This window comes from Haemorhous mexicanus, chromosome 18 (genome assembly GCF_027477595.1).
Source record: "Haemorhous mexicanus isolate bHaeMex1 chromosome 18, bHaeMex1.pri, whole genome shotgun sequence".
Classification (NCBI taxonomy): domain Eukaryota; kingdom Metazoa; phylum Chordata; class Aves; order Passeriformes; family Fringillidae; genus Haemorhous; species Haemorhous mexicanus.
Genome location: NC_082358.1, coordinates 784,284 through 807,850, shown reverse-complemented (window position 1 = coordinate 807,850; position 23,567 = coordinate 784,284). Strand labels below are relative to the sequence as shown.

General features: G+C 54.8%; 1 protein-coding gene across 11 annotated transcripts in view; it reads right to left on the bottom strand.

Annotated features, from left to right (window-relative positions):
* Positions 1-23,567, bottom strand: part of CHD6 (chromodomain helicase DNA binding protein 6) — a 99,572-nt gene that overhangs the window by 16,946 nt on the left and 59,059 nt on the right. For 9 of the 11 annotated variants that reach the window (XM_059862668.1, XM_059862661.1, XM_059862669.1 and 6 more), the window contains 23 exons: positions 21,036-21,101; positions 20,525-20,583; positions 19,596-19,713; positions 17,945-18,031; positions 17,576-17,725; positions 17,172-17,293; positions 16,334-16,577; positions 15,720-15,896; positions 13,981-14,124; positions 12,977-13,232; positions 12,311-12,521; positions 11,611-11,806; positions 10,923-11,087; positions 10,352-10,531; positions 9,480-9,590; positions 7,992-8,194; positions 7,383-7,582; positions 3,999-4,158; positions 3,324-3,413; positions 2,264-2,367; positions 1,541-1,670; positions 1,242-1,302; positions 536-593 (listed from right to left, as the gene is read on the bottom strand). In XM_059862668.1, coding sequence (XP_059718651.1) covers positions 536-593; positions 1,242-1,302; positions 1,541-1,670; positions 2,264-2,367; positions 3,324-3,413; positions 3,999-4,158; positions 7,383-7,582; positions 7,992-8,194; positions 9,480-9,590; positions 10,352-10,531; positions 10,923-11,087; positions 11,611-11,806; positions 12,311-12,521; positions 12,977-13,232; positions 13,981-14,124; positions 15,720-15,896; positions 16,334-16,577; positions 17,172-17,293; positions 17,576-17,725; positions 17,945-18,031; positions 19,596-19,713; positions 20,525-20,583; positions 21,036-21,101 — 3,292 coding nt within the window. The remainder of the gene's footprint in view (positions 1-535; positions 594-1,241; positions 1,303-1,540; positions 1,671-2,263; positions 2,368-3,323; positions 3,414-3,998; positions 4,159-7,382; positions 7,583-7,991; positions 8,195-9,479; positions 9,591-10,351; positions 10,532-10,922; positions 11,088-11,610; positions 11,807-12,310; positions 12,522-12,976; positions 13,233-13,980; positions 14,125-15,719; positions 15,897-16,333; positions 16,578-17,171; positions 17,294-17,575; positions 17,726-17,944; positions 18,032-19,595; positions 19,714-20,524; positions 20,584-21,035; positions 21,102-23,567) is intronic. The other 2 variants (XM_059862663.1, XM_059862671.1) reach the window with 1 other exon arrangement.

Below are 23,567 nucleotides of genomic sequence, written 5' to 3'. Positions count from 1 at the left end.
GGGCCTGCTGGCTCACAGCCTCACCATGTCTTAGCTTCCTTCAGAGAGAGTCCAGAGGCTGAGATCAGGGTAGGAATGATGGCTCCAGGCCAGGCCATGCATGGGAGAAGACTGCAGCTCCCTGCTCAGCAGTGGGGCCAGCCAGCCCACAGCATGTGCCAACACTGCCCAGTGCAGAGACCTTACACGCTCATCTCATGCAGGCAACTGCGTGGAGAAGAGCAGACTAATGGCTTCCAGTCACCCTGGAAGCCTGGGTGAAGCTACCTGAAGCTACCCTGGGTAGCTTTGTCTGGAATCACTCAGAACCCTGTCTGCCCTGCCACAGGGCCTATCCATGGGTCACCTGTGAGTCTGTGCATGAGGGCCCCTACCCATGCTGAGCTGCCTCACCCACTAACACAGAGCAGAATGTCCCTCCAGCCCAGCAATGTGTTCCTCCCACCAAGCAGTGCCTGGGGTAGCACTCCGGCCTGGCTGTGCCACACCAAACCCAGGGAAGCCATGGACCACACTGCAGGAGACGTGGCCTCACCTGCCGCTGGCTCATCCCGCTTCTCACTGGCTTCACCCACCCCAGCAGCCACGACGTCCTGCAAAAAGAAACAATCAGAGAGGGCTCAACCCCACAGAAACCCCAGCCTACCCATCCCTGGTAGGGTACAGGGTGGTGGGATGGGCAGGGTAGTGTGTCCAGTGCCCTTGGGCTGCAGATGCTGTCTGTGCTCAGCACACAGGAGCAGAGGGGACAGCTCAGAGAGGCCATTTTGGGCCTGAAGGGAAAGACCACCACAGTGACAGAGGCCATAGCGCCACTGCTCAGGACAGTTGCAGTGTGACTGCCTCCACTGTTCAAACGACCCTTGCACTGCCTCATTCCCTTATCTTCCTCTCCCCCGAGGCATTTTCTTCTGGGACATCCCTGACACCTCTGCCAGGGCCCCATGTGGCTCCTGAAGCCAATTAAGACTGAGAACCAGCACTCCTGGGCATCCCCAGCCCTCAATACCCCTCAGCTCCCCACAAAGAAGATGCTGCCCACGTCCACAGGTAACAGAGCAGCACAGCAGAAGCTGTGCTCCAGGGAGCAGAAGCAATGCACACAAGATGGGACACAGACAAGGCAGACCAGCCATGCTAGCTCCCTACTGCCGCGCAGCAGAGCTGATGGAGCCAAGCTTGGACCGCAGGGCAGGCTGGGCAGCATCAGATGTGTATCTGACACTATGAATCCCACTCACCTCCTGTTTTGACAGCCCCTCCAGCTTTTCTCCACTGCTCTCTTCTTTTTCCATGCTGCCCCTAGGTGAGAGAGTTAACAGTCCCTGGTAGTGGCAGCACAGCCTCTGTGGCTGTGCCAGTTTTCAGCATCAAGAAGTGAAGAATTGGTGCTCATGCCACCTCTCCACCTCATTCTGGGGACCAGCTCCCTTCTGCCCTCCCCTCTGCGCTCAGAAGCACAGCCTGCTCCCTCCCTCCACTGCACTGCCCCAGGAGAGAGCCAGGTTGTTGTGAGAGCTCGGCTCCACCCCCTGCCCACCTTTCGGCAGCATCCTGTGCCCCATCGCTGACGCCCTGCTCGGCAGAGAGCAGCTTCTCATCTGGCATGCCCACCTTCTCCAGGAAACACAGCGCTGGGTCCGCCCGCATGGCGTTGTACCGCTCGTAACCTGCCACAGCCGGAACAGACAGACAGCACAGAGCAAGGCATGAGCCTGGTTCACAAAAACCTCCTGCTCCTGGGACACAGCTCCCCACCTGGCTCTCCCTCTGTACTACCATGAGAGCAATTCTCACCCCCAGAAACTCACAACACTTTCCCAAAAGCGGCTAACGGCTCTGCAGCCCCTGGGCGGCAGGCAAAGGGAAAGGTTCCCCTTCCCATCCCACCCAGCACCAGCACAGCCACCACACAGGGTGCAGCTGAGGCAAACAGCCCTGTTTCTCCCGGAAACTGCACTGGGACTCCATGACGAGGCCAAGAAAAGATCTGTATCTTTCTCCTTGCCCTCACACGGCAACTGCACACTGCTCCTGGCAAACCAGAGTCTACCACGAGATCTGGCATGGCCACCCTGGGCACTGTGGGGTGCCTGTTCCACACCCTACCATGCTGTTGGCAGCTGGGGAGAGCTGTCCTGGCCCTGTATGGCTGTGGAGCTTGGCCACGTCTCTGTCCCTTGCACTGACACAACATCCCCTCCAGCACCAGAGGTCCTCATTCTCCCACACCCCAGCACCCACCAGACAGCTGGGTACACACCGTGCTTGAAGACGCCGATGAGCAGAGATTTATCGGCTTCAGCATTCCACCAGTCCACTGGGATCTCCACGTAGTCAATGTCTGGCAGCAGTACATCCAGCTCCCTGTGGCAGACATGGTATGAACACCCCTCCCCCCAGTGCCCCTCAGCAGACACTGAGGGGCACTGGGCACTCCTCAGAAGGGACAGGGGGAGGTAGGCACCACCGCTTGCTGGCTTGGGCACAGCTAATGAACACTGGCCTGGGGCCCCACAATGAGATGGGTACACATCTCCCTGGCATCAAAGAACTGGAGCTTTGGTTCCACCACAACCCGCTGCCCTCCTGCTCCTCTTTCTCCAGGGCAGTGGGTGCCCCCAGCCTCTCTCCAGCCTCCTCACCCAAGTCGTCTCCAGAGGACTGAAGATCCCGTCTGGCCCGAACAGCATCTCTAGGGGTAAAACACTTCACACCTATCAACCCCAAAAGAACAGCGTCTTCCCACATACACTGGTGCTGATAGAATTGTGCCGGGGAAGGCAGCAGCCCCTACTTGGGGAAATTAAGCTTTTAAGTTCAGCATATCACACTTCTCTGAGAAGCACTGAGAGCTGAGTCTTTGCAGAAAGGTCAACAGCAGGCAGGCTGCAGGCTCAGTGCCATTATAGAGCTTGTAGGTCGCACTGTTCCCAGTGCTGGGAGGGACTATAGGCCACAGTGATGGGGCATGCTCTGCTCTGAGGCCTGGCCCTGAGACTGGGAGCAGTCACTGTGGACTCCCACTTTGGATAAGAGCCCATTTGTCAAGCAGCACACAGAACCATTTTCCTGCAGAGTGTCCCTCTAAGTCCCCACTGCGCCCAGACTGGTGCTACAGACTCAGAGTTGCCTCAGCAGGGCTGCTATGGCTGCAGTCTCTGCACAGGCAGGGTGGCTGCCTGAGGGTGAAGTTTTGCCTGAGGAAGACCTGAGGTCTGATTCATCTGGAGCTGCAGAGAGCCCAGATATGGCTGGGTCAGACACCTGCAGCAGCTCTCAAGCCCAAGAAGCCTTGCAGGGGTTCACCATTAGGTCCCTACCTGGCAGGGGTCCCCTCAAAGGCTTTATCCGCAGCCTCCCCCAGCACTTCAGCCTTCAGGTAGTAGAGCATTCGCACCCGCAGCAGAACCCTGTCCCGGGGGGCAGAGAGGTCAGCAAAGCCAGCAAAACCTGCTCCACACCATGTTCTCCCACGTGGAAGGACCCACTTCCACAAAGCAGGGTGGGCAGTGACCATGCAGTGTCATGCCACGCTGCCCAACCCTGTGACCCATTGGCCGGAGGGTCACTGCTCAGGACATGGCTTTCATGAGCTGGAGGGGAATGAGGGTGATCCAGCAGTGGGAGCATGGTGACCCTTTGTGGGCTGTGAGCCCTTCACAGCTCCCTCCCACCCTCCCAACACTAAAGGCCCTCAGCCCACTGTCTCCATGAACCAGTGAGGGCTCCCACAAGGGGGAATGGTTTTAAATTAAAAGAGGAGAGATTTAGATTAGATGTTTGGAAGAAATTCTTCACGCTGAGGGTGGTGAGGCCCTGGCACAGGTTGCCAGAGAAGCCATCGCTGCCCCATCCCTGTTCAAGGACAGGCTGGACAGTGCTTGGAGCAACCTGGGATAAGGTAAGGTATCCCTGTCCTTGGCCAGGGTAATGTAAAATAAGATGTTCCCTAAGGCTCCTTCCAACCCAAACCACTGCATGATTCTATGACTCACTTGTTGCAGTGCTGTTTGAGGTGCTTCTTGTAGCTGTCATCATGGAGCACCACCTCGGGGTTGCACGTGGCGAGCCAGTCTGCATTCTTTATCTCAGGAAGCAGCATCTGGTTCTTTGTCTTCTTCCCCTTCCTGCCTCTGGGCACAGGTGCTGACAAGCCTGTAACAGCGAGTGACAGCCAGTGAGCACCACAGGCACGACGGGCACAGCCGGGCACTGCTGCCAGGCAACTCTGGCGCTGCAGGCCGACTGGGGCAGCACAGCTGGGAGCTGGGACCTGGAGGAGCCCAGGGAGAACTCCCAGCTGCCGCCCGGAGAGCCAAGGAGAGCAAGTGCATGGGGCAAATGCAGAGTATAGGAGAGTCTATTTCTGTGAAAAACTTGGGGATCACCACAGAAACGGAACTGCTCTGTGTTCTCAGTGCAATGCTGAGAACACAGCATTGATATGATAACATGGCCCCTTGATGTGCAAAAATATCACACAGAAGGGAAGAAGCAGGGAAGGGACCTTGGTCCTAGGCATAGCCCTTGAAGACTTAGACACTACAGGCACCTCTAAAAGTCACTCTATGAGGACAATTATTTGGGACAAGAGTTCAAACAAGAAGCTCCCAAATGATCAAAGAGCAGCAGACCTGCTGATCTGTAAGGGCTGTTTCTTGTACCATGCACCTGGAAACGGAATGCAGTCCCATCTGCTGACAAAGATAAAATGAGATCCAGTGGCTGGAGATGAAAATTAAACACAGTTCAACCTTGAAATAAGGTGTGAGTTCACAGTAGAACATGGAAACAACTCCTGTTGGGGTCACTGTTGTTTGGAATCTCCAGAGAGGAATAAGCTGCCTCCCTGGGCAGCTGCTCTTGAGGTGGAGTTGCAAACACGAAGGGGAAAGGATGCCTGAGCAGTCCCATCCCATCTGTCTAGTCTTGTGACACCAGTGAAGAAGAGAAAGTGTCACTATGTCATAAACTCCTGCATAAAGTCTGCAGCTCCATGACAGGACAAGGGCTGTGGCCCAGCTACCTGCTGGAGGCCTGCATAGGCACCAGGCCTCCTGTCCCCAGCACCAAACTGGCCTGATGAATACTGGGCAAATGCTGCTTCCTCAGCAGCTTGGCCTGTTCCACGATGAAAGGCAGGATGGTGCTAGATCAGAGCAGAGCTCTGAGATGTACTGTCTGGGTGCTGCGCTCACCCCTTGTGATCACATGGATGTGGGATTGAGAAGAGCTCCAGGATGCCCTAGCAAGGGTTTAAGGTTGCTGTTCCTTTCTGCACGTCAAGGATGGGGCATGATTTGCCCAGTCAGCTCTGCAGACACGAGTGGTACCTGAGGCTGCCTGGGGAACCAAAGCAGTTACTGCTGAAGGCCTTCCTGACAGAGGAAGGAGCACTGCTCTGCTCTCTGCTGCTTCTGCTCTCCTCCAGCTCCTGATGCCAGCCTGAGGTGTCGCTGTTCCTCTGGCCCAGACAACATGGAGGTTAAACAGGTGGGAAAAGCCATTCTAAAGAGCTGATGGAGAAGCTCCTGGTTGCTTTGCTGGTCAATAGTCAATGCTCTTGCACTAAAGCAATCCTGACCATCTGCTGAAACCGTGGCTTGTTTGTTACTTGGCATTATCTAAATCAAGTCCACTCATAGCAGTTTATTTGCTTCTGACTCTTGTTCTGCTCACCACAGGACTCTCAAGACCACTCCCAGCTGCTCTCAGGGCAGGGCTGTGTGGCAAGAGCAGGAAGCAGCACTGCCAAAGCGACTCCCATTGCAGGAGGTGACTGGAATAACTTAGAGCAGACACCAAAAGCCACATCCTCGGACGTCACACTGCAAAAGCCAGTTGGACACTTCCAAGCAGAAGGAAATTATGATGTTGGGTTTTAAGCACCAATTATGATGCACTTGGCGCTCAGCAGCATCGCCACTCCTAAACAGCCTTCCCTGTGCTCCACCATCTGGGAACAGAAGTCCCAGGTTTCAGCCCAGCTCCCTGATGTCAAAAGCAGTCTGGAGAGTTCCAGCCCCCTCACTACTCACCTTGAGCCACAGATCACAAGTACATAACAAGCAGCACATGGCTGCTGGGCTCTGACTCCCTGAGGGACACTGTGGCCTTCCCTAGTCCCACTCACCTGTCCTGAGAGCTACAGGATGCAGGCACTGTGCTGCAAGGTCAGCCAGAGCCCTCTGGCACAGCAGGCAGGGACCACAAGCCCAGATGCAGGGAGCCAGCAGCCACTCCGTGCTCACAGATGAAGACAAAGGCCTCGTGGCTGCCTCGTTCACAGGGTGGGCTCTATGGCTGCCCCAGTCCCAGGGAAGCCTACAGAGAGCAGCCACTGTGCTGCAGGGGGGGAGGCCAATCTGCAGTGTCCATCACTGAGGCAGAGCTAGAGCCAGAGGGAGAGCAGGGCTGGGAAGCCTCTGTGTGACCAGTCTGAAGCTGAGGATACACTGGGAACTTCTACACAACAGAATACAGACACCTCTAGGCAACAGATGCAATGACATATCTGCCATGTGACACGTGCACTTCAGACACTGCCTCTGAGTAGAGAGAGCACAGCCAGGCCTAGGACAAGGGTCCTGCTACACAGAGAGAAGGCAACATCACCTGGGGAGCACTTATGCATTGCATAAGTCTCAGGTCAAACCAACACTGCACCTCCATCCATCGTCTGAGACAAAGATCATGATGAGGGGAAACAAAAGGGGAAAAAAAGGGAAATCACAAAAGCACAGAATACTCTGAGTTGAAAGGGATCCATAAGGATCATTGAGTCCAACTCTTAACTGAGTGGCCTATATGGGGATCAAACTCACAGCCTTGCTATGAGATGGATGCTCAGCTGCACCCCCAGCTTTCCCTGGTGCAGCTACCCATGCTGCCCAGAGGCAGAGGCAGGGTCCTGCACTGCGTCCATGCAGTGCCCTCTGAGGCCCCTGAGGAGCAGCCTGAGGCGTGCCCATGCCCTGAGTGGAATTAGCACCCTCACCCCTATCATACCCAACATGTTCATACAGCCACTGGTGCTCATGAGCTCACTGCCTAGCATCTCCCTGCACAGGAGAACCACGACAGTATTCACAAGCCAGAGAAGATTTAGCAGCACCTCTGCTCCCACCACAAGGCTCTCTCTGCACTGAAAGCCAGAAAACAGCCTCCCTCTGTCAGCCAGCCCCTGCTGCTGGCTCTGAAGGTCAGTGGAGGTCAGCTCCATGGAAGCCCCTTTCTCTGTGCAGAGAGAATTGCAGTGCTAAAGCACAAACACTTGCACACTGTTTCCATCAGCTCTGCTTTGAATTCTACAGCCTCAGTCTCACAGGCTGGCATGGGGCAATGGGTACAGATGCAATGGCAGAGAGAACACGCAATACCTGAGTGATTCTGCAGAGCCTGATTCTGGCCATCCTTCGTTGGCGTGATGAGATCCCAGATAAAACTCTTAATCTTCTCATCCCCCTTGTAGTGTTTGACGCAATACACCAGCAAGGCCCGACAAATCATCTCCATGTCCTTCTCATTCAGGTGCCACTTGAACCGCCCATGGGTCAGAATATCTTTCCAGCGTCCCCAGCTGAAACAGCAGGAACACAGAGTAAACACTCCCGTGCAATTAGAGACCTTGCTGGCACCTCTCTCCAGGAGCTCCTGTGGGGGCACAGCCCTGCCAGATCCCCTGGACAGGGATGTTTTGCCCACACATTACAGGGGCAGAGAGGGAGAGAGGTTTGCAGGACCAAACAGGGAAGAGGCAGGAGCAGACTCTGGAAGTGCCAACTGCCAGCTTTGTCCTGCTAACTCTTCTTCCATCCCAAACATTCACTCAGAGCCCAGGTCCCACCAGTGGGGTCACTGCTGGAAGGAGGCAACACAGCAAGCAGGACAGACCGGAAGTGGCTGGTGCAGCCAGAGGGTGCACATGGGCACTGGGGCAGCTGGAGACTGTGAGGCTGTGGCTGTGCTCTCACAGGGGTGAGACTCACCCAAATATGAGCAGGTTTTTCTCCACACGGAAGCACTCAGCTCGCAGGTAGCGTCGCGTCTTCTCATTAAAGCGCCGCGAGCGCGTGGGCCGCTCATCCGAGTCACTGTCCAGCTCAGAGAACTCCATCAGCTCGTCCTCCTCGAAGGAGTTGTAGTGCTTGGTTTGCTTCCGTACCCGGGGTCTGTCGATGACCAGGCTCTCCTGTGATGGACAGAGCAGAGAGCACTCTCAGGTACAGGCAGAAACGCTTATATGTGCTCTTCTAGCCCCTGTGACCTGGGCTCTGCTGAGCCTCTGGCTCCTGGCTTGCCAGTCCTGTTGGCTGAGCATCATCTTCCTAATAGGATACCCGCTTCAAGTTACCTGTGTGCAGTTCTGTCTGCACAAGTGACAACTCCTGACCAGCAGAAAATTCAGCCTGACTGATGACAGGCTAAGAATCAGCCCCTCTGTGTCCAAACTGCTGACAGCCAGCAGCTGACTCAGTTCTGAGTCACTCCTGGCCCTCTCAGCAGTGCTCGTGCCAAGCACTGTGCTGAAGGCAGTGTATCTGTGTGTCAGGGGGACAGGTGGGCTGGAACAGGAAAAGCAGCTTCCAAGAAGGTGCGGGAGGGAGCAATATGAAATTAAATAGCATGGACCTGTCTACCTGCCCTCTCTCCTTAACCCACCTTGTTGAATGAATGAATTCATGTAAATCTGCCTGGATTTCAGGCACACAGGACACACGCGCACGTGCACACACACACACACACACTCTCCTATTGCTCCAGCTTCAGCAGTGAGCTCTGCAGAGTTGCAGGACCTCCCTCCTGCTGCTGTCTAAAACCATCTCTTACAGCACTGCTGCCTAAGTCGGAACTATGGCAGCCTTAGGCCCACACTGGAGCCAGCAGCAGCACCCTGTGCCTGGAGGAGGAGCTGGGAAGAGAGACCTGAGCTGCAGCTGAGCCCATCACCTCAGCAGGGCCAGCAGAGCACTGGGACTCCATCTGTCCCCTCCTACCTCCTGACAGGCAGAGGCACCAGTCTGCCCTCAGGAGAGAGAGCAGAGGGGCAGCTCCAATCTCTGTTCTCTGTGACTAGGGACAGGAACCATGGGAATGACTGGAGCTGCATCAGGAAAAGGTTCTTCCCCCACAGGGTGGCTGGGCATTGAACAGGCTCCCCAGGGAATGGGCATAGCCCTAAAGCTGCCAGAGCTCAAGGAGCGTTTGGACAATGCTCTCAAGCAGAGGGTGAGATTGGGAGTAGCTAGGAGTACAGACTGAGTACCCTGAAAGATCAGGGAGACAGACCAACATGTGGCTAAATAAATCAGGGCTTTAGCCAGCATTTGTGGGTCAGTCTTCCCTTGCAGTAATTCTTGATGCCCAACACAAACCTCTTCAAGAGCCTAGAAGGAAGCAGGCAGCTCCCACTCTGACACCAGGCAACATGGTATCAGATGTGCCGTAGGGCACACAAGCCACAAACTGCATCCTACCTTTTCGTTCTTGGCATCTGTATCGAGCTCTGCTATCTTGGCCCACTTTTGCCAGAAGTTGGGGTCATCTAAGGAAATATCAGTTCTGTTTCCTGATGCTACAAAGCTGGCCTAGGAGAGAAAGAAGAGGAGTGAACAGGGTGCAACCCACAATCCAGGTGTGCTTTCTCCCATACAGAGATTCCCCCACATGCCAGTCTGAGTGCACAGTCTTGCTGTGTGGGATGTTACACTCTAAGCTGCTATGTGCCAGAGGGTTCTTTGTTTGCCTAAGGGAGCTGAACTCCTCTGTTCTGCAGTCATGCCTGACCCACTATAAACAGAGGCTGGGTTGTGCAAGAGGAAGAGGGCCCTTAGTGGCCCCAGCAGGCACCAGCCAGAGCACAGCACAGAGCTCTATCTGGGGGTTTTGTCAGGCCCCACAGCACTCAGCTTCCATGGCAGAGCAGCACCTGGCTTTGGTCATCATGTAGTCCAGCAGCTGGGTCCTGGCACCATCCTGGGGTCCCTATGCAGAGCCAGACCTCATGGCTGAACCCTCCTAGGCAGCCTTCTACCACTTGGCAGGCTGGTGGCCCCTCCTCAATGCTCTGCTGACCACCAGAGAGACAGGAGACCACACCAGCCCCAGCAAGGTCTCACTGGCACAGCAGAGCTTGGCCTCCACATGGACATGTCTCCACACACAGGCAGGAGGTTGGACAGGTCTCCACACACAGGTAGGAGGTTGGACAGGTCTCCACACACAGGTAGGAGGTTGGACAGGTCTCCACACACAGGTAGGAGGCTGGCTGACCACTACTGTCCTGCATGATCCCCTTCCTCCACCCCCAAAGGAAATCCCCCTTCCCTCCCACTGGAGCACAGCATACCTTCGCAAATGTGGAGCCCTTTCCTTCAGACTGGATCGTGATGGTCTGTGTCCTGCGCTGAAGGATCTGATCAATGTCTTCCTCACAGAACTTCGACCCCTCATCCTCCTCATCCATGAGTGCGCCGTAGGCACCCTTCCGCAGCAGGTCCTCCACCTCCATCTTGGAGAGCTGCTGAACCTGCCCAAAGCACAGCGGCATCACCAACCTGGCCAGCAACCACAACCACTGCACAACAGGAGAAGGCTCCTCCCTCTGCTTCGAGAGAAAGGGCCCTAAGCCAACTCAACTTGCTGTTGTTAAAGCAAAGAGGTCACTTCAAAACTCTTCCTGAGGGACTGTCAGGAAATTCAGTCCATGCCACTCCGGACACAGCATCACATGTCCCCTGTCCCCATGGCAGCGCGGGAACAGTCTGGCAGACCAAAGAGCAGCAGTGCGAGTGTGTGGGACTGGACCCTCCCTCCCCAAAGTCTGCCGAGTCCCTGCTCTGACCTGGCACTGACTTGCATGGGGAGGAGGGATCTCCTGCAGAGGCTCCCACCTGGCCCCGCTCCAGCAGCCAACCTACCCCATTGGTGCTGCCCTTGCGGTTGATGTCCTGCAGCACAGCTTTGTCCAGGCCCAGCTTCAGGCTGGCCTTGTCGAACATCTCCCGCTCATAGGAGTTCCTGGTGATGAGGCGATAGACCTTCACAGCCTTGCTCTGCCCAATGCGGTGGCAGCGAGCTTGAGCCTGTCAATGCAGAGGGCACGTGTCAGCGCAGGGAGCCCAGCTGGATGAGGACCATGTGGCTTGTGGTACTCTGCATCAGCATCTACACTCACCCACCTAACAAACAGTCAGCTCCCATCCACCACAGCACCCTCACTCCCTGCCTGTGGCTGACCTGGCAGGGCTCTGGCACAGCCTGCACAGCTGTGGAACAGGAATGAAAGATCCCAGCACCCTCAGGCAAGGACACAGGGCTCAGGTTGGAGCTGTGGCTCTTTACAGATGTGGCACACAACACTGCACCCACTCCAAAACCAGGTATGGATGCAGTGTTGCCTGCACGGTGGCACATCTGTGTTTTCAGAGCCACACCATGACCTCCCCCATGTCCTGATCCCCCTGCCCACATTCCTGCCAGCCGTCCTGACACGGCACCTCGTGCCCAGCACAGCTGGTGCTACTGTCCTGTTCTCCCTGCCTGGCACAAGTGACAGAAGCTGTGCCTCAGGACCTCCTGACAGCCTGGCCCTGCCCAACCCATTACCTGCAGGTCATTCTGTGGGTTCCAGTCAGAGTCGAAGATGATGCAGGTGTCAGCAGCGGTCAGGTTGATGCCCAGCCCGCCTGCCCGCGTGCACAGGAGGAAGACAAAGCGATCTGAGTCGGGCTTGCAGAAGCGGTCGATGGCAGCCTGGCGCAGGTTCCCGCGCACCCGCCCGTCGATGCGCTCATAGGTGTACCTGGGCAAGAGGGGGAGAGGTTAGAGCAGAATCACTGCAGGGCCTGAAGAGGCTGTGGCCTTCAAATCCCTTTCTGCTCCTTCCCCCAGGCTGTGTGGGCACACCTGCCAGGACTTACTGGCAGGACCTGCACCCAGGTGGAGGTCCAGGCCCTATCAGCCAGTGTGCACTGTGGCTGTTCCCAAAAGTTGTGCCTCTTACGATAACAAAATCATCACAACTCCATGCATGGTGCATGGATATGGGGCTCATGGGAAGCAGGACCAAGGGAAGGATCTACTTTTACTTGATCACTCTGAGGAACAGCCCTAGACTACACAGAATGAAAGGTCTGAGGTGCTTAGCTCTGGGGTCTCAGCACCCACCAGCAGTACATGGTAAAACAGATCCATCATTATGTGGGCATGGAATGGCCAAATCCTCACCCTGTGCTGTTGCCACTCTATGTGCAGTGCATGCAGGTACAGTGGAGGAGCTGTGGTGAATGCTGGAGCCTGTACTAACCGTCTCTGGATGAGATAGTCCTCCAGGATGTCAAGGCAGCGCACCATCTGCGAGAAGATGAGCACCTTGTGCCCACCAGCGATCAGCTTGGGAAGCAGCTTATCAATGAGCACCAGCTTCCCAGCTGCCTGGATCATCGCCTGCAGCTGGAAGTCTGGTGCCTCTGGGCAGTGTGTTTTGCGGAAGTCTTCCAGGATCTTCTCCTCTGCCCCTGCCAGGTGAAAAGGGATGTGAGCTCTTGGCAAGGCTGGCAGTGTAGCTGCCCAGGGCAGCAGCAAAGGACCGCATGAGCAACAGAACCCATGCAGTCAGAGCTAGGGAGGCTGGCTAAAGACCTCCTGCAGACCCTCCACTCCTGGGACTAAACTTCTGTAGGGCTCACATCAGCTCTTGGCAGAACAAGTCAGGTTGGGACACTGGTCCTGTGCTGGAACACCCCCAAACACAGTGAGCCTCAGGAGACCCTAAGGTGCCCATCAGCAAGCAGCCCTTGGAGGGTGCTGGGCTGCCTGGGAAGGCAACAGGACAGAGCACTGCCACAGCATCAGCAGATGGCACAAGGCCTGAGCTGGCTCCCCAGCTGGGCAAGTTCTGTTGGCAGGGAACAGTAAATGCTGCAGTGGTACCTGTGTGTCCCCCTCCCCACTTCCTGTGTACAGCCCTCACCATTGATGAGGTATGGGTGATTGCAGCACTTGCGCAGCTCCATCATGGTATTGATGAGGTTGGGCATATTGTGCTGGTTGGCACCCTTGGAGAGGAAGGAGAAATTCTTCTCCAGGATGGCCCGGTAGTATTTCTTCTGGATATTGGTCAGCTCCACCTCAATAATGGTCTCCTGCTTGGGTGCCAGATTCTTCTCTACATCATCCTTCAGCCGTCGCAGCATCATGGGCTTGAGGATGGACTGCAGCTTCTTCACCTGCAGAGCAAGTGCAGACACTCACTGCCCTCCCTGCAGGGAAGCACATGGGCCAGCAGAGGGGTCTGCTAGACTGGAGCCTCCCCATGCTGCAAACCCACTACAGGTGACTAGAGCAGCTGCTCAGCAGCCAGCCAGGACAACTTCAGGGCCTGGGGTCCTTGGGGCAGGCATGACCAGTCCCAGGCTATGAACTCCACATGCCTCTGTTGCCATCAGCCTTAGAGTCTGATGCAGGAGGAGAGCTGAGAGTTTGGATGGTAGCTGAGATGGTGGTTGCTTCATGTGCCTGTGCCTGCTCCCACAGAATGACAATCTTTGTACAATTTCCACATTCAAAAGGCAGTGGGACAGCCCACGCAACTAAGCAGCTTCCCATGACCCACACTCAAGGAGAGCTTTGGAGGAAGGCTCTCCAGGGAAACCTGACAAGGGTGACTGACACACGGACTTACTGACCTCCCCATTCCCCTTGCACTTTGTTGGTCTCACGGTGGGAGAGGCAGGTAAGCTGTTCTACCCAGGCATGCAAGGGCAGCAGGGAGTCAGCTGGGAGCAGACCACCGCCTTGGTAGGGGCGGGTCTCCTCTCCCCAGAACAGCGTTGGGGCTCTGTCACAACTTTGCTTCTCCTGGTATGAGGAGTCCCTATCCACTTCCAGGAAGCACATGTCTGAAAGCATGTCTGGTTTGGTCACCAGGTGTCCCAGAGGCCTGTGCTAAGTCGCTGGTATCACTCCTCCAGGTACCTGCTCCTCTGTCTTCAGGTCTCCAAACTCTTCCAGGAAGGCTGTCTCTGAGGGGAACTGCTGTGGCTCCAGAAAATTTAGGAGGCTGAAGAGCTCCTCTACCGAATTCTGCAGGGGGGTCCCTGTTAGCAGCACCTTGTGCTCCTGGGAACACACAGAAAACAGGTTGAGGGCTCAACCCCATTAGCTGGGGTTGAAGGTGTCCCAAGAATACAATGCTTCTTGTCTTCCAGTTTAAGGAGCACTCTGGATGGCCTGGGACCACATACACACCGAGAGGCTTCCCTGGCCGTGATGACGGCCCTGACCGAGCCACTGCCACACAACACTGTCTTGTGGCTCCCAGGACGCTCCTGAGCACGTGTTCCAGTCCAGCTCTGTGCAACAACAGCCAAACTCAAGATCTCACACTGCTCCCAGGCTTAAGCCCTGCCCTGGCACAAGAGCGTCGAGTAGGGCTGTGCTGGCGCTGGACAGGGACGCTGACAGAGCCCAAGCTTCTGTGCAGATGGGAGCAGGATGTCTGTCTTCAGGGCTCACACAGAGCAAGAGGGAACACCACACAGAGCCATGGGACACTGAGGGGCAGCAGTGGCCTGCTGCTAGGGACAGTCTCAGCAGGGTGCTCCAAAATTAGTAGAGGCAGGTACGACTGCACACTGGGAACAAAGGGGAGCTTTTCTTAGAGATTCACCATGTAGGTACATGTGCAGTAAAAGGAGATGAGGTTCAAACAACCCCCAAGACCTGGGGGTGTGAGGATCAGATGATCCCTCAAGGGGAATGCTCTCCCTCCCATGACTGACAACATGGGCTTGGGCTTTAGGCACCACCAGGTGCTGGTCCTGGGCACACCAGCTCCTCTGACCCAGCACTGTCAGAGCCTTGGGCTCACTATACTCAGGCTAATCCTCCTGCCCCGTCTAGAGCAGGAAATGTCCTCAGGAGTGGCCTGCTACAAAAGAAGGGCAATTGTAAGGTGGGAGACTCCCAGAGGACTTGTACAAAGGGAGGTGACGGCATAGGAAGAGGATCAGTAGCAACCCTGCTTTGACCCAAGCTCACAACGCAGCAGAGCCCTACACAAGACACAAAGTCAGGGGAAACAGCCGGGTCTTTTGGAACTTGTGGGAGTAACAAGACGAATTATTTTCAGAGGCCTGGCCCAGCTACAAGTGAGTGTGATGGAAGCTGAGTACAGCTGGAAAATCCAAAAGGCCTGCTGGCCCTTGGTCCAGCTAACAGCAACGCTGCTTCTCCCAGGGCTGGAAAAGAGCTGGACATCCAAATAATTTCTCAGAGCAGCTCATTGATCCCTTTGTTAACCCACCCCTGGCATGGAGTAACATATTTGTGCAGCAGTAAGAAACCAGCTCGAACAACACAACCCTGCCCAGTGTAGGGCACAAGACACAGCATGGCCAGGGGTATTGTGCAGGGCTGCCCAGCAACTGCCCCCATGAGCTGCAGCAGATTACACTGTGCTGCAAGGATGGACAGGGCTCTGGCAGGGAGCACCCCAACGTGGGAAGGCACAGGGAAAGGTAATATTCCACTCTGGCAAAAAGAAGTTTGTGAGGGCTGCAAGGCACCGGTGCCCCATCCATCAAGGGATCCTCTGGGTGGTTTTCCTCCAGCCTGGCACAGGGCCTAAGCTGCTGACAGTGGCATCTGACTGCTCAGCGTGGCCATCTCCAGCCCACCGTGCTCCCAGGTGAACCTGGGCAGGACATGCTCACCAGGGCCATGAGCTTCAGCCCCTCCAGGAGTTTGCAGTTCCTGTTCTTCAGGCGATGTGCCTCGTCAATGACCACACAGCGCCACTGGATCTTCTTCAGCTCCGGGCAATCAGCAAGGATCATCTCAAAGGTGGTGATAACCACCTGGAACTTGAAGATCCCAGGGAGAGGGTTACCCTAGGGAAACAGAAACCTGAGTTTGAGTCCTATGGGGCGGCAGCACACTGTCAGACCTGTCTGACAGTATCAGAGTGAGTCAGTATCTGACTCTGAGCTGGAATTTCCCCAGAATAATTTCTCTCAAGCATTGGGCAGGTTTCTGCAAGCCTCCGTGATGGGCACAGACTGCGTATCTCCAAACCAGACACTGCCCCAGGGCAGGCACATAGGCCTGGACAAGAAGCAGGGCTATGCTGCACCCTCCCTGTTCTGCACGAGTTGTTCCTGTTCACTCACACACAGTGCAACCTGAGCCCAAGACAGCAAATGGGGCTGCAAAGATCATCTTTTCTTCTCCAAAGGAACAAGCTCCACAGGCAGCTCAGTGCTTCCCAAGTAAAGGAAACCAGGGCTGGGGGACACATGCCAGGAGGGCTGTATGCATCGGTCAGTACCTGTGTGTCCCTGTACACCATCTCGTACTGCTGGATCATCTGCCGGCTGATCTGGCTGCCGTGGTACACGATGGCGTTCATCTCCGTCCAGGTGCGGAACTCCCTCTCCCAGTTCGTGATGGTGGAGAGAGGCGCGATGATGAGGAAGGGGCCATGGATGCCCATCAGGAATATCTCTGAGAGGAAAGTGATTGACTGGATTGTCTTCCCCAACCCCATCTCGTCAGCCAGGATGCAGTTCTTCCTGCAAAGACGGACAGGGTCAGGTCAGTGTGGCTCTTGGGGGCAGAAACCACTCTGTCACCCACCGACTCTTTGATGGGATGTCAGGCACACCACATCTGCCCACACTTCTCTGACCCTGCAGCATGGAGCATGGGGGGACTTTGGTATAGCGGTCCAAATATGTCTGGGTAAGCCTGCCAACTTCTTGTAACATCATGGATTCCAAATCAGCATGAAAGATGCTGTTTTTCAGGTACACATGAGCCAGGGAAAGATGCGTCTGATGGCCTGCTGCAGCCAAGAACATGTATATTCCCACCTGCCTGCCACACAATGAGTCACCAATAGCCTGGCCAGTACCAAAAAACCAGGTGTATCTTAGAATCATAGCTAAGCCCTATTATCTCCAAGACTCCTCAGCATACACCATGGAGAAACACTCCTAAAGATTCAGTTGCAAAGCTAAAGCAAATACACTGTTTCTGGCAGCTGCCAGCCAGCTACCCATTTGTCCTGCTCTGCTCCCCAGCTTTGCTGTTCCCGTGACAGCACACACAGGGCCTGCTGCCAGTAGGACTGCTCATGGCAGCACTGGGCTCCTGTCCCTCCTCACCTGTTATACCAGTTAAAGAGCAGCCAGTTCATTCCCTCCAGCTGATACTCCCGCAGCTGGTTGCTGTTCTTGTACTCCCGGGACTTCTCCAGCTTCTGCCAGGACTCGGACGCTGGGCGCTCCTAGGAGGGGACAGCAGGAACAAGGTCCATGGGAGATGCTAATGCCCGGTGAGGCCAAATCCCGCTGCTGGGGCTGCACATCAGGGACAACATTTCAAAGCAGTCACTGACAGATGAGTCATAGCAAGGGCTTGGCCTCTGGAACCCACCCCTCCGACCTCCACAGGGGAGGATACAGGGCTTGCACTGCAGCACCAGGGACAAGGTCAGCACTGCTGGACCGTGGCAAGACACAGCCAGTCCCTGTGCCCAGGGCAGAGAGCTGCCAGCCGGGTACGTTACCTCAGGGTACGTTACCATGTGCTTGATTTCTGGAGGGATTTGGAGGGCTTCAAACTCTTTAATCTTCCCTGGGTCAACATCCTCCTCCAGCTCCCAGGTGCTCTCCTCATAGGGCAGTGAGCACCACTTCACCAAGTAGTGAGTCACCTCCTGCAGCACAGAGAGAAACAGGCTCAGAGACAGGGAGGGTCAGCAGCCCTCCACCCACCTTATGCCAAGGGTCCTTGGAGACAGGGAAACCTGTACAAGGGAAGGCTGGAAAGGCTCAGGGTGCTCAGAGATGACCCACAATGTACACCATGGGGCCAGGCCTCCTGCCAAGTCTCCCTCCTTCCCTCCATGGGGCAAGCAAGAGATGCAGCCTCTCACCTCCCCAGTGTCAGGGTCCTTTGTGTGAGCCACTTCCAGAATTCGATCTACCTCCACATAGTCAGGGTTGAACAAATCCTCATCAGGCTGTGATGGCAAACAGTAAAACAGGAGGTAAGTTCAAGGTGATTCCAGGGTTAAACAGATGGGCACAAGTAAACAGCTGCAGGGCATCTGTCCCCAGGATGCTGCTAGCTGTGTGCAACACACCAAGTGCCCTGGACACAGGTACAGACATCTGTCTCTGGGCAGGGAGGATGCAGGAACCTGGCAGAAGGCAAAGCTCTTTCTTTAGAGCAATCACATGCTCTGTGCTGCCCTTGCTGGGAGGCAGGAATGTCCTCTCCAGCCTATCTGGCCCAAAGGTACAAGTCCTAAGCTGTCTGCTTCAGCTGATGTGCAGCATCCAGAGGTGTGACCACCACAGTACACAGCACCCATTGAACCCCACGGCTGCAAAGAGGTGACACCTTGGTCTATGTCTCTCCCTCCCTCTTGCCCCACCTGGCATAGTCCTTGGAGAGACATGGCCTAGGGCTTGGAAAGGAGAAAAATCAGGCTTCTATACTCACAACTCCCCAAGCCCTAGTTTGTTACAGGAAAAGAGCGTGTGCTCCTTGCTGAACTGTTGGTGGTACAGAGTGTTCCAACACACGCTTTTTTTTTGCATCCTGAGAAAGACCCCAAACAGATTCGTGAGTGAGAAATTTGACACACACCCCCAGCTTTCCAGCTACAAAGAAGAAATTTTCATAGCCTACTGGCCTGATTTATACTTGTAAGGGGCAGTTTGAGGAGATCCAACAACTATCTCTGGAGCAGCAAGATAAATTATAGAACACCTTTCATACTAAGCAACATTAATCTGCTTATAGAGCAGAGCAGGCAGGAGCTGCCCTAAGCCCAGATATTTATAGCTCCCTCTCTCCCACAGCATCTCTGCTCCACCACAGAAGCACCTCCAGCCTTATATGCTGCCCCACCCTCCCACCAAGCAACTCTTCCAGAGCTGGCATTGCCCAGCAAGCAACACCTGTCACCCTGCTCATAATTCCATCAAGGACACTAGAGGTTTCCAGGGCACAGTCATGGCCCCTCAGCTCCAGCCCTGACGCCTTTGGCCCTGGAGACAGACTGGTCTGGGCAGCTCCTGGCCTGCTCAGCCATGGCACTGGGCTCAGAGTCAGGCACCACTGCTCACTGTGCTCTGTGGTTATTAATTGTTGTGGTGTTGTGAGGGTCCCAGGAGGAAGTGAGAGATGACAATCTGACTCCAAGTTCTTAGAGGGCTGATTTATTATGATATGATATTATATGAAAATTATATACTAAAACTATACTAAAGAAAGACAAAGGAGACATCAGAAGGCTAGAAAAGAATGAATAATAAAAAACCTGTGACTGACCAGAGTCCTGACACAGCTGGACTGGGACTGGTTATTAAGTTAAAACAATTCACATGGAACCAATCAAAGATGCACCTGTTGGAAAGCAACCTCCAAAGCACATTCCAAGCAATCAGATAATATTGTTTACATTTCCTTTTCTGAGGCTTCTCAGCTTCTCAGGAGAAAAAATCCTGGCAAAGGAGAAAAAATCCTGGCAAAGGGATTTTTCATAAAATATCACAGTGACAGTGCTCCACTCTCACCTCTGTAAAAATATGTTTCATCTGAGCCTGCTTGTTCCGGAAGCGCTTTATCTTCTGCGAGATCCTGGGGTCCTTCTCCAGCTCCTCCAGTGTTGCCCATTTACAGTGGAGGTAAGAGCTGCAGGGGGGAAAAAAAATCAACAACATGTGACCAAGAGGCCTTTGGTCCCAAACCATCCACCCTACAGAGCAGCATGGATCTCCCAGCAATCCAGAGAATGTCCAGCTCATGCCTATGCCTACGCCAACCCAAACTGGGGAAAGCCATGCCCCAGGACCAGGCCAAGACTAAGCACTGAAGCTGCAGCAGCTTCCCTGCTTCCCATCACAGCTGACTTGGGACAATGATGCCTTAAGTTTTAGCTTTTTTTTCCAATATTTAATTCAATTTTTTTATTGCAGATTCTGTACTGTATTAGTATATAACTCTGAACTTCACAGAAAGTGTTAGCAAGTTCTCTTCACAGTTTAGTGAGACAAAACAATCCTTTTCCAGCCTGAGAACCAGTGACACTGTTGCAGCTTCAGGCCCAAAAAGTGTTAACAGCAAATTGAGGAGAGCAGTCTAGGAGGACGTGACTTCATAACCTGAAGCTGTAATAGGACAATTAACCCAAATATACAAATGGACTAAAATTTATACAAGTTTGAAAACTCATGATTCATTGTCCATCTTGGGTGTAGCCTCAGCCAGGCTCTTGTACTGCCCAAGGTGTATCCTTTGAAGGCCTTTTAATAAATCCCTACTTTATTCCTTTAACTCTGCCCAGCCTCTGTTCTAGGCAGCATCTCCAGGCATCAACAGGGGCAGGAAACAGGGATGCTGGGGCTGCAGCTAGGGATGGGACGGAGGTGGGAGCGCACAGTCCTTGCTCCTGCTTGCACAAGGCCCACAGAAAAAAGCACCACAAGTACAACACTGCACGTACAAGTTCCTGTACTTGACGTAGAACTCCTCTGTCTCAAATGCCAGGCCTCCAGGATGAGCCTGAAACCAAGGGAAGGAGAGTCAGTGACAGTCAGAGGCTGTGCAGAAGCTGGGGGGGCATTCTCAGCCATCCCCTGCCTGGCCACAGGCTACAGGGACTGAGCCCCAGGGATGGTGAGGACAGCCAGGCACTCATTGTGCTGTTGCTCCAGAGATGGAGTAGCCCTGGGGAACATGACGTGAGACCACCCTTGAGCACGGAGAACTCCAACACTTTCTGGGCATCAGCCCAGGCCTGACTCCTCTTCAGAGGCTTTCTGATGCCCAGGATGGAAGAGGCACCATATTGATCCACAGCTCAGAAAGGTGCCAGTCTGGGCATACCCCAGCACCCCACCACAGAAGCAAGAGCACCAACTGCTGCCGTCTCATGTCCCTGCTGCACAGGGCAGCCAGGTCCCATCCGTCCTCTGCTCAGGGACTCTAGCCTCACTGACATCTTTGCCACTCACCTCCTTCTGCACCATCCTGGAGGCAAGGATCTTCTCAATGATATTGGCATCATCCTCGGGAGGTTCCTGGGGACAGGAAAAGAGAGCTCTGTTTTTCTGGCTCATCACACAGCCATGGCACTCTCCCAGCACTGAACGGCTGCTTGCTGCTCTCCCAGTCCCCCAGCCAGGCAGACAGAGTTGGCACTGGGAGATGGGAGAGCTGTGCTTGGGGAGGCTCTGCTGGGTGTGAGGGTGTAGGTGCTGCCAGCCCAGCTACACTCACCCTCTGCCTGTCCTCTTCAGGTCAGCCAGGCCACAGCAGTGTCAGGTTTGCTGTGTGGGTCCTTCCAGCCACACCAGGGCAGCCAGAGAGAGTGGAAAGCTTCCCAGAAAAGAGGAGGGAGCTTGGGCACTTCTGCCCATGAACTCAAGGAAGGAATTATGCCAAAACTATGCACATTCCTGCTCCAAGGCACTCTCCATGCCACATTCTGGTCATGCCTTGGCCGTTATACAGCCCCATAGTGCTGTATGGCCCCAGGGCCTCAGGAGAGCAGGCAGCATGTCTGCCAGGCCCTGCCACATGTCACCCACACACTGTCATCTGTCCATGGCCACAGGACATGGGCAACAGTACCTCACCCCACCACTCTCCATGCAGCTCTTCCTGGCAGGCTTGAAGTGCTGCCTCGTTCTCTCTGCAGACTTCTACCCATAGATACCCTCTGCTGGCACCCAGGGGCTCCAGCACAGCTCCTCTCACTGAGCACAGGCTTTGATGCAGGTGGCCCTAATGCTATCCAGCTGCCAGCTCTGGGGAGGTGGAGGCTCTCCTGGCCACAGCTGAGCCAGATCAGCCCCACCAAATGCCAAGGGACAAGAGAGCCAGGCTTGTGCCTGTCTCTGCCACAGAGGAGACTCACGGAGGAAGATGCAGGGGAGATGAGGGACATCAAAAACATGGAGCCTGCTTGAACATTAGAAATATCAGTTCTGCTTTGGCTAGAAGATTGTACAGCAGAAGGAGGAGCAAAGTGCAGAGCAGAAAGCAGAAGAACTCTGTTCATTCCCTTCTGACAGACGCATAGTATGGACCAAGGCAAAGCAGCCCTGAGGTGTCACTTTGCAGACTAGAAAGTCTCTCAAAGAATGGCATGGGGCAGGCTAGTGAAGGACAGACAGACAGGGCACCCCACACCACTCATCTGAAAGTGTCTGGGAAAGCCAAGACCATGCCCAGGGCCACAGCAACCCTTCCATCCCCAGCCCACAGGTGACTGGTGCCTTGGCACTGTCCTTGAGTGCAGAGCAGGATGTTGAACCCAGCACCACAACGCAATGAGCAGAGAACAGCAGCTCTGCCTGGGCTCCTTGGCTGCCATCTTGAGGCCCAGAGCAGGATTTCTTCCCTATTTGGGGAACTCTGCCCTAAACTGGGTTAAGACAGCTGTGACCACAGTGACTGTGGTCACAGTGACAGTGACCACAGTGACTGTGCAGTGCCTGTTCCCCTATGCCCAGGCATCTATCCTGGCACTGCTGGGCTATGCTTGACTCTCCCACAGAGGGTTTGTGTGAGCTTGGCCATCACAGCAGTGCAGTGCCCTGGTGCTGGGAGCTCCCATGCTGATCCACAGCCCTTACACAGGCTTCCACTGGTCTGTGGCTCACTGTTGGCTTTCTGAAGGTTGCTGGAGGAGCTCTGCACTGCCCAAAGAGCTCTTTAGGACTGTGGCCAGGGTGCAGGAGGAAAGCTGCAAGACCAGGCCACGGAGAGAGCAACACTGAGGATATGAGCACTCATATCCTGCCCTGGCTGTCAGTTCTGATCCTGGGAGCAGTCACAGGCAGGCTCAGCTGGGCAGGCTGGCCAGGCCTCAGAGCAACCACTCAGCCTGGCTTTGGACAACAGCTTTAAAGACCCATCTGGAGCAGGACAAACTGAGGTGGAAGTCTAGGACTGAGAGGAGAACAGGGTGGGAGCATGGACACATGTCAAAGGCAGCTCACACCTGCTGCTTTGAAAATCTCACTTGGAGAGATGACTGCCAGGAGCCCAGCTGGGAGACAGCTTCAGGCAGAGCTGAAGCAGCACTGGAGCATGTCCTGTGGGTGTGTGGCAGCCCCAGGCCAGGCATGGATCATCAGGTCAGGGCTTATCAACAGAGCTAATACCCACCAAAACCTTGAGAAGAGGGGACTTGAGAGGGTAACAGAAACACCATGAAAACAACCAGTGACCATTATTAATATCTGACAGCTTTGTCAGTGACCAGAGAGATGGAAAGAGCTGCAGGATCCAACAGACAGGCTGGAAGGAGCAGTCAGCACTGAACCAGTGGGCAGAGGCAGAAAGACAGCAAGGCCCAAACCGCAGTGGCACTGGGTGGTCCCTTGCATGCTGCCCAGATCCCTGCCATGCTGCCCAGCAGATCAGCTCAGCTGGCAAGGGTCAGGCTGGCATCATTACACTCTGAGGCACTGATGGAGAGCAGCAATGCAGGCAGAAAATTCTGATATGGCACCTACAAAGCCCTCAGCCATCAGGAA